This window comes from Cricetulus griseus, chromosome 2 (genome assembly GCF_003668045.3).
Source record: "Cricetulus griseus strain 17A/GY chromosome 2, alternate assembly CriGri-PICRH-1.0, whole genome shotgun sequence".
Taxonomy (NCBI): domain Eukaryota; kingdom Metazoa; phylum Chordata; class Mammalia; order Rodentia; family Cricetidae; genus Cricetulus; species Cricetulus griseus.
Window position 1 is genome coordinate 118,979,745 of NC_048595.1, and position 16,391 is coordinate 118,996,135.

The window sequence follows — 16,391 nt, forward strand, 5'->3', positions numbered from 1 at the left end:
TTCCTCCTTTATTCTTCATTCATACATGGCAATCAGACCATAGCCTCCCCTCTCTTCACTATCTTTCCCTGTGTCCCCCCCAAAAGAGCAGGCCTCCAAGAGACAGCCAAACAGCACAATAAACCACAATAAGACCAGGCATATACTACAAGGCAAGAGAGACAGCCCCTGCTCCCACTGTTAGGAATCCCATAAGAAAACAAGCCACTCGGCCATATATGCAGAGGAACTATGTCAGAGCCCTACAGGATCCTTGTTCTCTGCCAACCCCCATGAGTCCCGGTTAGTTGATTCTGTGAGCCATGCAGGAACTTACTCTTAATTTCAAATAGAAATTATAAGTTGCAAGGACTTAAAGCAACACAAGCAGGAATTTATTAACTGTGGATAGACACCTTAACTTGCAAGGCATATTTTTCCCATTTTTGGTTTACCATTAACTTGTAAGGTATATTGTTCCTGTGTTGGTCTTACACTACAAAAATTTTTACTGTAACATGGCTCCATCCCTCTGCTACATGTTGACCAGAATTGCTTTCACACTGAAATGGCACAGTTTAGGAAAAGCCTAAGAGACTTAGATGGTGCTCTCTCATCACACACTCTTGTCATTTTCGCCCAGCTGTTTGGAACACTATAAACTATAATGACCATGTTGCAATCTCCAGCACTGTGGTTGTCTCGAAGATCACAATATTTCTTTACTTTCAGCACCAGTATCCAACATGTCAAAATAAGAAAGTCAGTAAACTTTAAGTACCATGTGTTAAAGATACAGACGAGTAAAGATTATCTTATTATAAAATTAGATGGCAAAGTTTGATACTTAACATGCAATGATACAATCAATGTCCTAAAAGAACATTTTTATGCACTGAGATTAACAAAGACTTCATCGGGATATTTTTCACCCATAGGATTTAGTGGCTAGAAAAATTTAAAATAAGGTAATTCATCATGGCAGAACATACCATAATAAAAAGATGAAAATTTCACCCAAGGCACAGCAACCCAAGCCTTTTACCAGAAGTAACCAATGGTAACCTACTTTTGTTTGGTTTTATCAGATGAAGTAATGTGTGCAGAGTCAACTTGCTTAAGACTATTAATTTTTTGGCAAGAACATTTGAAGAATGGAGAGCACTAAGGAACATCAAAAGCCAATAATAGTAATTAAAAACAAGAGAAATGGTATCCCTTGGGTATTGATGAATCAAGGATTATAGTGTATTTGAGGAATTAATGCCAGGGAGGAAATGACTGAAGCAGTGGTCTCCAAAGTTTTTATGGAACATTACAGGCAAGAATGCTTTCTAAGAAGCAGGGATTTCACACAGCCTACAGCAGAAGCTGGCAATAGCTGTCACTGGGGGTAATAAAATTATGTTTGGTACAACAGTGTTGACTAGACTTATAAACCTTATGAAAATGTAAGGTGTATACAACCTGTGTTTGTCTGCAGTGTCATTCATCAGCAGTGTCTTTGTGAAATGCATTTCATTCAGTCTTGTGTTATTGAACCAGGAATGTCAACAGTGACCTTTGTCTGTTCTCACAGTTTATACATCCTTGTAGGGTGGTGGTTGCGCCCATCTTCAATCCCAGCACTCAGGAGGCAGAGGCAAGCAGATCTTGGTGAGTTTAAGGCCACCCTGGGCTACAAAGTGAGTTCCAGGACAGCCAGGACTGTTACACAGAGAAACCCTGCCTCTAAAAACCAAATGAATGAATGAATGAATGAATGAATGAACGAACGAACATTGAATATCCTGATTACCCAGAGCATTAATGGGCTGAATTTTATGACAGTTTGTTTTGAGCTCAAGGCTAATATATCCTGAAATACTATAAAAATGAATGTATCATACTGAATGGCTTAAGCCTTTGCTGCAGATCTGATACTGTTTTACAATAAATTCAACCCAAAACTGTAGGGCAAATAATACTTATATATGAAACACATTTAAACACCTAGTTTTTTTATAGCAAGGCCTGTGTCCTCACATAAAGCTGTAGTTCAAATTAGTTTGAGCACCATGTTAGGGGCCTTGATACAAATGTAAACGTAACTTCCATTTCTAAATCTGCCCAAGAATGTGATACAGGGGCTTCTATGCAACCTTTAATTGGAAGTGATTAATCTATCACATGCTAAGAGAAACATATCAAGAGAAAAAAAATCAATCTAACCAAAACTTCCATCAATGTCTTCCTGCCAGGTAATGAACATGGGTCATAAAAACCATTTTTTCACTTACCCATGTAAATATTTGGTAATGTCTATCTGTAAAAAGACTCTCTCACTCACTTTCTCTCGAGAGAATGAGACTTAGAGAGAGAGGTTCGTATTATAGACCAGTGTCAGCAAACAAACTCTTGAGGGTTTGTGTATGTCCGGGTAAGTGGTGCATATGTGCTGAAGATTGAACATAGGAACTCACACACACTAGGAAAGCTCTTTGCCACTAAACTGCCATCCTTAGTTCCTGTAATTAATTTTGGGGTTAGAACACAATTAAGTGAAGTCTTCCCATAATGTATTTAATTCTTTTCATTTGTAGAGCCATGTTGCAAAAGGTTTCCAATTTTTCCTCTAAGCTACCAAAGCCTCCCAGTCACTTTGTAGCCCTACAACAGGTTTCCTGGCCTCTGCTCTAGAACAGAAGCCACACCAAACATTTACAAAGCACAGGCTAAATGACCTGTGTTTTCATGTTGGCTTTGTCACCAGCTGATCATCCTTGCTCATTAAGCTTTTTCCTGCTGAAGTTTCCTCATTTGTAGATATGGGTAAGCGATGGCATAAATTTTATAGGGTTAGTATAAGGATGAAGTGAACTAGTAAACACAAACTTGGTAGCAGTGCTTGGCACAAGCTGCAGGGAAGGTGAGCTATAAGCTCAAGATAAAAGCTTGTAATCAAACACACATTTCCTACTCATTGGATAAAACATCAGAAATGTTTGCATTCATTCAGAGACAAATATGAAAATATAAAGTCCTACCCAGTGCATGAAGATGGGAGCTAACCAAAACTTTGCCCACCATTCTTGTCTCCATCAAATAGAAGACCAGGCAGAGCATACTGCAATGTCACCAGGGTGATAATTCTCAGACCCCTCATTTCAGTAGAGACCGTGTTAATCTTTTTACTACTTTAAATTTCATATTACATTCTTTATAGTCTAAATAAGAATAAATACAGTAATAGGAATATATGATATTCACACTTTTTAAATGTGACAACTCAAAATACATACATTACTTGTTAAATAAATATATGCTGAATGCCTGCCATTTGCTTATGTATAAATTTACTGATTAACACCTTTGAAGGAAAAAGTGCCCTTATATATGTACTAGTGAGAGTTAGAAGTGACTTATACTATGAAAAATTTCAGTTATTGCTATCCAAAAAGCTTTCTGCAATGATGAAAATATTCTACACCCACATGTCCAACATGGTAGCTACAAGCTGGCTGCATTCATGTAATGAGCCACTGAGATGTGGGCCATGCAAATTGAGGGACAGCATTTTAAATTAAAATACAATTAAATGGATAATAAGACAACATAGACCTACGGGATTACTGCAGGGCACATGGAAGTTGCAATATCACATTTCTGCCTTGAGTAGAAAACCCTGTTACACTATAGGGTTATTAGGGTCCTACATCTGAAGGCCAGGAAGCATTTTTGTCTACTTTCTAAAGAGGAAAATTCAACCAATTCATCATGTAACAAATTCTTCCTCTCCTCCTGACCCTGAACTACAGCTAAGTTCTAACTAAGTTTCGAAACACAAAAAAGGATAAATGAAATCCACACATATGTTGTTATACATGTAACTGAGCAGCCTTGAGTGAAGCCCACATATATGTTGTTATATAACTGAGCAACCCTAAGTGTAATCCACATATTTGTTGTAATGCATGTAACTGAGCAGCCTTAAGTGAAGTCCACATAAATGTTGCTATAAATGTAACTGAGCAGCTTTCAGCCTCAGAAGCAAGTCTTTAGGGTGACTACACAGTAGCTGGAGAAGGGCTTCACTTGGCAGTTTATTTCTTGTACTCTGACATGCCTGTGTTTTTATATGTCCAGCAGTCAAAGAAAGATGCAAAGAGAAGTGAGAAAAGCACTGATTTTCCAGCTGAACAATTAATATATCAGCTTTAAAAAAAATCTCACTTGGGAGTTAAGAATCTGCATGATGCTGGGTTTGAAGCTAGCCTGGGTGACACAGCAAGCCTTGTCTCAAAATAAATAGCCAAACAACAATAAAACCAATTATATTTTAAAACAACAGTCCCTGACAGAAACAAGTCTCTTCAATTTATTATTTTCACTTAATTTCTTGTTGTTTTGGTGCTAGGTGAGCTCTATGACTCTGAGCTCTTTTCTCAGTGTAGCTAGTTTTAACTGGCTCTCCCAATTTTGTATACAGCAAACAAAACACTTGCCAGGTCAGAAAGTTTAAAAAAGACTCTTTAAAAAGAGGAGATGTGCAAAATCAACTTTATTTTTCATAAATATTATGATTATTTTATTGTTCAAAGTATTCCTTTAAAATAAATTAGAGTATTTCCATATTATTCCTCTAATATACAATTATTGATTAAAGCATACCACTGACCAACATAATTCAAAATAACATCACGAGTCACACATTCCTAAAGAAAAGTGCCTGCAGTATTTTAAAGAACATTCTTTACATTCTTTATACTTTAACTTGATTTAATGAGCAATTTTACATTTTCCTTTAAATTCTACAAATGTCTTAATTCTCACTATTTAAAAAACTAAGCAAAACAAAGACAAAGCCATCTCCCAAATAAACACCCACCCCCAAGCATGTTGATTGTAGTGACAGGACAGTTATGAAGTCACTGAGTAAAGCTCTTTTTTATGAACACTTTCGGGAAGCTAGCATTGAGTTCTAACACAGCCCTGTTATCAATCTGGGAACAGAAGGACACATCGAGGAGGGAAAGATCTTTGCAAGACTCCAGGAGCTTTCGCAATGACGCTGGACTTACCATTCTTGTTCCTGTTTAAGAAAAGAAAGGTCTATTAAAAACACAAACATAGGTCTATTAAAATGTACTAATGAGTTTCTTCATTTCTATTTTAAGCTTATATGACATAAGTAAAATTTTAAAGCAAAGCATTTTTAAAACAATATGTTAAATGGTTTTGCTTAACAAAAGAAAAACTGAATATTCTCAGACAATTTGACAATGAGAACATGAACCTTGTCAATTCCCTACTATCTACTACTTCCATTCCTACTTTAACACCTTCTGATTGTCCCCTCACTTCCCCCCATCTTCACCCCAGTGCACAAGGCTATTCACATCTCACCTCACTTAACCCATGATCAACCCATCTGCTGCCCATTTGACAGGGAAGCTGATAGATAATTCACCCTCTAATTACAACTGAGCAACTATCCCAACAATCCTGAGCATCTGTGTTAGGCCTGGAGATGGAAAGATGAGTAAGACATATCTGCCTATGGAACTACTGAGCAAGGCATAAAATAAACTACACAACACACCCACTGTCTTATAATGGGAGGGTGGAAGACAGATAAAGGATGACAAGTGATTTCTGCCTGTGTTAAATTTGGATATCCCGTTGGAAGCTAAATTAATAAATTATGAAAAGCATCTAATATACAATAGGCACTTAGTAAATATCATATATTACATAAGTCTAAGCAATACTCATAGAGAACACACCCTGATTTAATTACAGCTTTTCTGGGAGAAAAAAAAATCACTATCATAATACATATGCACATTGACTGGCAGAGACATTAGGATCTGTGTTATTTGTTTATTTATCTATTTATTTACTTATTTTCTGTAGTGCTGGATCAAACCAAGAGACTTGTGTACGCTAAACAAGTGCTCTATGCTAGTCTACAGTTCCACACCAGGATAACACAAACCTCATTCTGTGTAACTCTTTTCCATACCCCTTACTCTGGTGGGCTCCCAGGTTGTAATTATACAGCACTCCCTGCCACCTGTGTATACCTGGTCCTGAGCTATACCTGCCCAGATTCCCCCTGGAATTGGGATTCAGCAAAGCCTTTACTGTCCATAAATATCAATTCCCAATCCTCAAGGATGTAGAAAGCTGGGCAGGCACTGTGATGTTTGATTGTGTGCCCAGAGAAGCAGGGATGGTGCCTATGAAAAGAGAACAAGCATAACCAGGATGGAAGCATGTATGGAAGTCTTTGTGAATACACACGGGTATAGGGCAGTGCAGGGGTCAGGGAAGGGAGGAGAATGTAAGACAGGAAAGGGAAAAACTGGCAGCACACACAAGACCTTCACAGGTTCAAGTCAGATGTGGTCCAGCACTGAGAGGTAGAAGAGGACACAGGCTCCCATTCTTAACCAAAAAGTTATTTACTATTGATATCTACTGGCAAAGGAAATTGATTTTCTCTAATGGAGTGACACTGGGCATATCAACCACAGTCCAGAGTAGCAGGCCCAGGAGTAGCTGGCCAACACAAAACAGACTCCATGGTATTTTTGTGGACTTTTTAGTTTGCTTTTTTGTTTGTTTGTTTGCTTGCTTGTTTTTTGTCTTATTGTATTTTGCTTATGGTTTTTGACTTCTGTTTTGAGGGAAATTTTTTTTTTCTTTTTTGGTGTGTGTGTGTGTGTGTGTGTGTGTGTGTGTGTGTGTGTGAGAGAGAGAGAGAGAGAGAGAGAGAGAGAGAGAGAGAGAGAGAGAGAGCCAACAAGATAAGTCAGAAAGAGAACAACTGGGCATGAGACTTGCACTGAAGCACAAAGAACCACTGACTATAGACTCAACATCCCAGTCTGAGGCATTGTTCTATCTCTTTGCAAATGCTGGACTCAGCTACAGAAGACAATGGTACAACTTCCTTAGCTGGGAAGATAGGGTAAAATGCAACACAACACAAACGAAACATTTTGTCCAAAGTGTGTAAATTATGTATGACTCCCTGCTTAAGGTTACTTAGAGTCAGTCATATACAACAATATAAGCACCATCTAGGAATGTATCATAAATGCAGACATCAAGAAATTTTAACCAAAACCAAACCCAGAGGCTGAAAACCCTCAGGTTTTTCCTTTGGTGAATATTCAATAAAGAGGAAAGGTCATGTAAGTACTTTAGAGAGTAATTTTTTATCAGTACTGACACACTGCCAGGGACAGGTCAAGCGCTATGAGTTCATGCACTCTGGGATGATGTGGGCAATGAGGATGGCACTGCTGGCACCTCTGGCGCAAGCTCCTTGCTAATGAATGCAGTGAAGATACATGGAATTCTAAGACTCTGAAGAATTATCGACAGATCGGTCTTGTGGTAGGACAATTCCTAAAAGCTAGAATTGCTAGGGGGAGAGATTTCAGACTCTTTTTTGAATCAAGAGTTTAACATTAAAAACTTTCAAAATCTAACTTGAATTCATTTACAAAGGATTCATTTTCTGTCCTTAATAAAAATGGAGAATATACTCATGTAAAAAAAGTGTAAACTTTTGACTGGACCCAAACTTGACAATTATTTAGAGCATGTAAAGCTTTTGGAAAGTTCAACTATGAGATTACGTTGCTCTACTCACCAATACATTCTCTCTCTGCTTCTGTCTCGCCCTAGGCCAATGTATCCATCCACCTTATACTATCTACCAAGCAGTCATATCAGGACAAATGTCTACTTCAAGTTGATTTGGCTTCCTTCCAAAGGGTCAACAGATAGGTTTTAGGTCAAAGAGACAGGCTTAATAGCAATTGTATGGAAGGAATTAATTATGTCCAACAATAATAAAAATCCCCTAATACTAATGGAGGAGAAAGAAAAGAACAGATAATAACCCAATCAACCAGAAGGCAACCAATCAAATGACAGGAATTAGTAAGTACCTCTCACTAATAACCTTAATGGTAACTAGTCTCAACTCATCAATGAAGAGACATGGACTGGCTGGCTGACTAGACTAAAACACTAGATACAACCATCTGTTGTGCTCAAGCAACACACCTTTACCAAAGTTGGTAAAGACACCTGCAGACTGAGAATCAAAGGACAAAAGTCAATCTATTGAGCAAACAAAACCAAAATCAAGCTGGTATAACTGTTCTGATATCCAATAAAGTAGACTTCAAACCAAACTAGCCAGAATAGATAAAGGCCACTGCACATTAGTAAGTATGAAAATACATCAGTAAAATATATACACGTAAAAATGTTTGCACCAAATGTTAGAGCTCATTATTTCATAAAATAAGCACTAATGGTCATAAAAGATACGGTAGGTACTCATGTAGCAAAACTGAGTGATTTCAATATCCTCTTCTTATCTTTAGTTAAGCTAAATTAAAAATCAACAAAGAAATTTCTAAGTTAAACTATCTTGTGGAATAAACAGGTTTAGCAAATGTCTACAGACCCTTCTAACCAGAAGCAATAGAATACACAGTCTTTTCATCAGCCCATGAGATCATCTAGAGGTAGTCACATTCTAGGCCACAAAGTAAGTGTTAAAACATATCCATGACTTGAAATAACTTCCCACCTCATCACAGTGGAATAAAACTGGAATCAACAGGAAGAGACACTATAGAAATTCTTGGGGACTTGAACAATATACTTTTGAAAGATTAAGAGTCACAGAACAACTCAAGAAAGAATTTTTTAAAAATCCTATAACCAAACAAAAATTAAGGCACGACATACCAGAACTTTGGCAAACATCTCAGGCAATTCTAAAAGGAAAAGTTTAAATATCCTTTTTAACATAAAAAACAGATCCCTCAAACAAAAAAACCTATTGATACTTTGATGCATTAGAAGAACAAGAATATGCTACACTCAAAAGCACAAGTAGATAAACAGTTGAGATCAAGGTAGAAATCAACAGAAAATAACAGTACATAGAATCAAAGTTGGAAAGAGATGTTAGAATAGATACCAGTGGAAACCAGGAAGACTAGAGAATGCTTAGAAAATGTATAAGAAAAGGAAAATCTAGAAGAAACTGATAAATTTCAAGATATACATGATGTACCCAAATTAAATCAAGAACATATAAGCAACTTAGATTCATAACAAAAAGATTGAAACAATAATAAGAAAAAAGTCTTCCCAGAAAGTCAGGCCAAAGACCAGATGGATTCACCACTAAATTCTACCAAACCCTTAAGGAAGAGCTAAAGATGAACACTCCTCCAATTACTCCACCACATGGAAAAGAAAGTTACCAGATTCACTATATATAGCCAATATTACCCTGTTATTAAAACTGGATAAGGCCACAACAATGACAAACACACTACAGAACAACTTTTTTTTTTTTTTTTTCTGATCCAACAATTGCCAATAAGATTCCTCCAAATTATGGGGCCAGTAAGATGGCTCAGTTGGTAAAGAGATTTCCACACAAACATGAGGATCTAAATTTGGACATCCCATAACCACACAAAGCCAGACACAACAGTACCCATCTGTCACTCCAACACCAGTGGACTATGGATAGAGATAGTGATGGTAGTTAAGCTTGGGGTGCAGATAGGCAGATCCCTAGAGCTCAGTGGCCAGTCAGCTTAGCCAAATCAGGGACCTCCAGGTTTAGAGATCCTGTCTCAAAAAGCAAAATGGAGAAGTGATGGAGGAAGTTACTCAACATTGGCCTCTGTTTTCCACATGCAAGTGTGCACCTCCAAAATAAACCCAATTAAATATATCTCCCACATTCTTCCAAATTACATATAAAGACACATGTGAAAGATCATACACTATACTCAGTTGGTTTTATCTCAGGGATCCGAGGATAGTTCAAAACATGCAAATCAACAAATATAAAACATAAATAGACTAAAGGAAAGGAATAACATAGCCACAAAAGACATAAAATAGGTCTTTAATAAAGTTCAATATCCCTTCATGATCAAAGTCTTAAAGAAACTAGAAACAGAAGAAACAAATCAACATAATAAGGGCTATATACAACAAACCTAAAGACAAAATACAGTAAATGAGGAAAAACTCAAAAGAATTTCCTCAAAAATATAAATGAAGCAATGGAATTCACTCTCACTACTCTTAATCAATATAACACTTGAAGTCTTAGCTACAGCTAAGAAACAGAAGGGATACAAACAGGAAAGAAGTCAAAGTACCCTTATTTACAGAAGACATTGTCTTGTACTTAAAAGACCCAATAATTCCACCAGAATTCTCTTAGTTATGTCTGACACATTCTAGACAACAACAGGATACACAATTATATATGGAAATTGTAAGCCTCCAATATTTCAGAAATGGCTGTATAATGCAATGCAATTCCCATCCATATTCCAATCATATTCTTGAAAGAAATAGGAAAAAAGTATCCTAATTCATACAGAATTTAAAAAGACAGACCAAAACAAACAAATCAACACATACAATCCTAAGGAAAAGAGCAATTCTTGGGTATCATAATACGTAACCTCAAACAGTAAATTACAGAACCACAGTAACAGATTGGAATGGTACTAGCACAAACACAGATACACAGACTGTGCTTGTTGGTTTTCGTCAACTTGACACAAACCTAGACAAACCTGGAGGGCAGAAATGTCAACTGAGGGACTGCTTCCATCTTACTGACATGTAGTAAAGTCTCTGGGGCATTTTCTGTATTAAAAGATGATGATGAGGAGGGGTCCAGCTCACTGTAGGCAGTGCCACCTTTGGAAAGGTGGTCTTGGATTTAGAACAAAGACTATGTAAGCACCATGCCCCAAAAGTCTCTGCTCCAGCCCAGACCTCCATGTTCTTACCCGAATTCCTGTCCTGACTTCCCTCAGCAATGGGCTGTGAACTGAGAGTTGTAAAATGAAATATACCTTTCCCTCCCAAGTTGCTTCTGGTTGTAGTGTTTATCAACAGCAATAGAAAGCAAACCAGGACAACAACCAATGGGGTAGAATATTTATTAAATAAAATGACATATTTTTGACACAGTTGTCAAAAAACATATATTAGAAAGAGCACTTCAATAAATGGTTCTAGGAAAACTAGCTACCCACCTGTAGCATAATGAAATTAGATCCCTTCTCTTATCCCCTACAAAAATCAATTCAGAATGGACCAAAGACTGAATGAAAGTGCTAAGGGAAACATTCCAAAATACAGGTAATAGGCAAGGAATTTCTGAAGAAAGACTCCAATCACAGAAATTTATTCCAATATTGACAGAAAGGATTACCTGAAATTTAAAAACTTCAGCACAACAGAGGAAATAATCATTAAAGAGACAGATTATAAAATGGGGAAAAATCCTTGCCAAACTGAACATTGGAAAGGAGATTGAAATAAAGAAATACACAAAGAACACCCAAAGAGGAAGCCACCTAATCAGTCAATGTATTAATGGACTGAACAGGCAGTCTCAAAAGAAGAGATACAGTTATCCACCACATATCTGAAAAAGGTGTTTATCTTTAATCATCAAGGAAATGCTGATGGGAACTTTCATCCCTGACTCCTGAAGAATGGCCAACATCAAGCAAATAAATGATAACACATGACAGTAAATGTTGATGAGGATGTCGGGCAAGAGGAACCCTCATACTCTGTGGGTGAGAATGTAAACAGTGCAGCCACTATGGAAGTCAGTGCTGAGGTTCCTCAAAAAGCTAAAAACAGAACTAACATATGACCCAACTACACAATTCCTATGAATATATCTGAAGCACTCAAGGCAGCACACCAGAGATTCCTTCATATCTGTTTATTGCTGCACTATTCACAGCAGTGACTGCAACCAGCCTAGATGTCCATCAATGGACGAAGGGATGAAGAAATTCTGGTAAGTACATGTAACTTTATTCAGCTATGACAGAAAATAAAACCCTGACATTTGCATGAAATGGAAGCTACAGTGGGAAATTACCAATACAGAGTCAGGTAGAAATATAAGGGTATTTAATAGGGAAAAGCCTTACTTACAGAGCAACCTAGCCAGCCGGCACAACAGCAGTCTGTACGCAAGCCCAAAAGAGAAACCGAAACAGAAAACGCAGTCCCCTTCAAGTCTCGATCTAGTTCACCCTGACCATGCCCTTGCAAGCGTGGTCAGGCACACCTGTAGCCAGCCCCTAAGTAGGCGTGGCTACAGCTTCCCCTACAGGAAGCCTTTGAAGAGAATTATGTTAAGCAAAATAATAGACAAACATCACAAGTTCTCTTTCAGATGTGTACATAGATTTACATTCGTACATACTTGTGTATGTTTAGCTAGGAATTCTTACAACAGTAGAGAGGAGAGTGTGAGAGGAAGAGAAGTGACTTTAAGAGAGGACAGGAGGGAAAATATGAGTAATGGATTACATTTGATATGAAGGCAAAAGCAGGTGTGTACTATCCGGGGTAAGGTAGGTACCAGAAAAGGAGCTATGGTGTAATGAAGGGCTTTGCAGAGAAGGGAATGAGTATGAATACAGTAAATTAGTGTATAGTATGAAAATTCTGTAACAAAACCCATCATTTTGCATGCAAACTTAAAAATATTTATATATTGTACCCTTACCTAATATATCCAGTTGCTGTAATCTGGTACAGTTAGATGCCAGTTCTTCTATATCTGTGTCACACACAGACCTGTTAGCTGTAAGAAAGAGTTTCTGCAAGTTTGGGAGCTGGCGTGCCAGTCTGGTGAAGCACCCAGTGCTGCTCTGAAGTGTGGGGCACCAGCCAAGGTCCAGTTCCTCAAGAAGCACACACCCAGAAGCCAACTCTGCTATCCCATTCTCTGTAATATTCTTGCATCTCCACAGATCCAGGGTCCGGAGGTTTTTACACTTGGCTCCTATCATGCTGGCTATCACATCATAATCTTCAATCTGGAAATCAAACAATTCCAATCTTTTACACATTAAATGCAGGAATATAAACTTCTTAGAACATTCTTTTTCTTTTTTGGGGGGGTTGAGATATGTTTTCTTTGTATAGTCTTGACTGTCTTGAAACTTACTCTGTAGACCAGGCTGGCCTTGAACTCACAGAAATCTGCCTACCTCTGCCTCCCAAGTGCTGGGATTGAAGGTGTATGCTACCACTGCCCAGCTGCTTAGAAAATTCTATTATCTCTTTAATCATAACACTGGAGAAAGAAGAAACAGGAGGATAAGGGCTTGGTGGCTAGATAATTTAACCAAATAAGTGAGCTGTAGGTTCAGTGAGAGACTGTGTCTCAAAAATAAAGTGGAATACTATTGAGGAAGATGCCCACGTTAACGTCCAATTAACAATGACCTCTAATCTATACATGCACATCTTCACAGAGACATGCACACACAAACATAAAGAAACCCGGTGCTACTGAAATTCCCAAAAATCTACAAGGATGACCCTAGCTAAGACTCCTAGCAATAGTGGAGAAGGTGCCCAAACTGACCTTCCCCTGTAATCAGATTGGTGAAGACCCCAACTATCATTGTAGAACCTTCATCCAGTAATTGATGGAACCAGATGCAGAGATCCACAACCAAGCACCAGGCAGAGCTCCAAGAATCCAGTCAAAGAGAGGGAGGAGAGGATATATGGGCAAGGGAGGTCAAAATGATGATGGAGAAATCTACAGAACCAAGCTCATGGAAACTCATGAACTATGGACTGACAGCTGTGGATCCTCCATGGGACAGAATTAGGCCCTCCGTAAGTGGGAGACAGTAGTGAAATTTGGATTATCTCAGGGGCCCCTGGCAGCAGGATCAGGATCTATTCTGGTGCATGAGCCACCTTGTTGGGAGTCCATCCCCTATGAAGGGATGCCATGCTCAGCCTTAATGCAGGGGGAGGGGCTTGGTCCTGCCCCAACTTAATGTGCCAGACTATGTTGACTCCCCATGGGAGCCCTTACCTGATGGGTGGAGTGAATGGAGGGTGGGCTGGAGGGGAGGCAAGGAAGGGTGGGAGGAGGGATGGGAGGGAGAACTTTGGTTGGAATGTAAAATGAAATTAAAAATAAGTAAATTTAATAAAAATGATAAACATCTAGTAACCAAGGATTAAACATTCCTACTCTTATATTTTCTATGCTTTAATGTTTCTTGAAAGAGGTTCTTTTAAGGAGGTCATGTGATTTCATTATAATCAGGTACCAAAGTTACCACCAGAAGTCAGAGGGAAACAAAACAGTCCCTGATGAAGAAAACACTGAATAAATTTGGGGCTATGCTTCTGAGTAGGAACTAAAGACTGACACAGCAGGTAGGTGACTTCTAAGCTTCTGGTCTAACAAATCAAGCATATCTGGTGGACTCAAGTAAAGTCTACAACAAACAGGTTGGGGGAACATAGCCACCTCTACAAGTGAATTTACCTGAATAACACACAGCTGGTAATTAGCACATCCAATTAGTATCTTTAAAAGACGCAACAGAACTTTCTGACAGCCATGATTATTATGGTGCTGATTCTGCCTCTGGGAAACTCACTCACACGCAGAATGATTCTCTACCAGCACACCACAAATGTGAAATTACTCCAACAGTTCTGGTTGCAAGTTTTCCACACCATCATTAAAAAACAAGAACAACATGGCTAAAAACATAACAATCTAACTGCTTAGCTTTGCTAAATTAAAAGCAACCTACCTCTTTTCTTAATAATTACACCTTATTCTAAATTGCTGAAATAAGTGAAAAGTGTTTAGGCACAGCTTTCTTATTTAGTTATTTATTGAGACAAAGGGTATCAGTGTCTACACCAGGCTGGCCTTGAACTCCCAATCATCCTGTATCAGTCTCTCAAATTCTGGGATTATAGGCATGTGTCACCATGTCTGGCTTTCATTATCTATTTTTTTAAAAATATGACAGATGTCTCCAAGGAACTATCAGAAAGAAGACAGCTAACTTGACTAGGGGCAAACATTTAACAGGAAACCTAAGGAAATGCAAGCTGGTTCCAGACAACTTTAAGTTACTCCAAGAAACACCAAATAATGCAAAGAGCACATACACTTAATCATCCTTTAAATAGCAAAAAGAAAGAAAATGAATTTCAACAATACACATTCTCTATTCATAACACTACCATTCAACATTAAGATAGTGCAATGTTTTACATTTTTTGATACTAAGCCTTCAAAATTTGGCATGTATCTTACATTTGCATCATGCACAAATTGAAAGTAGTGTATTTTCATCTGGCCATCAGCTACTAGACTACTCAGCACAACAAGAGAAGCTACTGATGAATGTAGAGTACTTGGGGTATTACATGTGTTCTCTTTCTACACATTTGTTCCTCTTCCTGGTACCTACCGGGTAGAAAGTAAAGACAGAAATCCATTCACTGAAGTTTTTGCTTTTACTACTTTCATGACTACTCAGAACACAGACTATATTGCTTAGCTTCCATGCTACAAAGTGTGCCATACGACTGAATTCTGGGTAGTATGAAGTAATCTGAAAAGACATGAAACTTCTAGAAAGAGCCTGAAGGGAGAGTACAGTGCCTTTGTCCCTTCCTTAGAGTCTGACATGGGAATGAGATGGCTGGAGCTCTGGTCCTAACCTTGAGGTCAAATATGTGAACCATACAGTCTTCAAGAGTAGAGTCTAGATCTCTCAGAGGAATGAGCTGTCAAGCTGACAAGTCAGCCTGGATTCTTTACTCCCATACTCCATTTACAGGTAAGAGAAATAAACAATCTTGTAGACGAAGTCATTGTTAGGTTTCACCTGGTGTTAACCAATATGCTTATAAACTTGTTGAAAGATTTTTAAAGATGAAAAAATGAAATGAATTATTAAGGCAAGTTCCAGATTGCTATGAGGTTTTATTACCTATGGGGCTACTGTTTTACTATGATAAAAAAATTACATTAAGAAATATTACGATAAGTTGGCTGCATATGGATGGTGTCCCAGCACCTCTGCAGGTATGCTGGGAACACGGCTTCTATGTGGTGCTGGCTATAAGTCCATTTCCAAAGGGAAAGGATACAGACAATTAGAGCTGATGCTGTTTATGCTTGAAATAAAGCTGAGCTCTCCTTGGGAAAGAGGTGTGCCGATGCACACCAGACCAAAAACACAGAAAAGCCTAGTGGCAAACCAAGCAAAACCAGAGTAATCTGGAAACAGGGGTGCAGTTCTTGCCAAATTCTGAAACAACCTTCCTGCCAAAGCTACTGGACATGAGTTCATGTGGTACCATACTCCGTGGGGATTTAAGCTAATGGAAAAAAATAAACAAAAGTAAACTTGTACTCTAAAAATAAAACAAATCCCCATGACTTTAAATTGAAGACCCAAACATCTCTTCAAAATAATCATTTTGTTCTCTTCACACATTACAGGAAAACTGAGTTTCCAAAGAGTGCTGGCAACTAG

At 38.2% G+C, this 16,391-nt stretch overlaps 1 protein-coding gene across 4 annotated transcripts in view; it reads right to left on the reverse strand.

The window, feature by feature from the left end:
• Window positions 1-4,504: 4,504 nt before the first annotated feature.
• The window catches only part of Fbxl4 (F-box and leucine rich repeat protein 4), a 79,283-nt gene continuing 67,396 nt past the window's right edge, over window positions 4,505-16,391 (reverse strand). For all 4 annotated transcript variants that reach the window (XM_027403448.2, XM_027403450.2, XM_027403449.2 and 1 more), the window contains exons 8-9: window positions 12,578-12,890; window positions 4,505-5,050 (exon numbers count right to left, since the gene is read on the reverse strand). In XM_027403448.2, coding sequence (XP_027259249.1) covers window positions 4,887-5,050; window positions 12,578-12,890 — 477 coding nt within the window. In that variant the 3' untranslated portion in view covers window positions 4,505-4,886. The remainder of the gene's footprint in view (window positions 5,051-12,577; window positions 12,891-16,391) is intronic.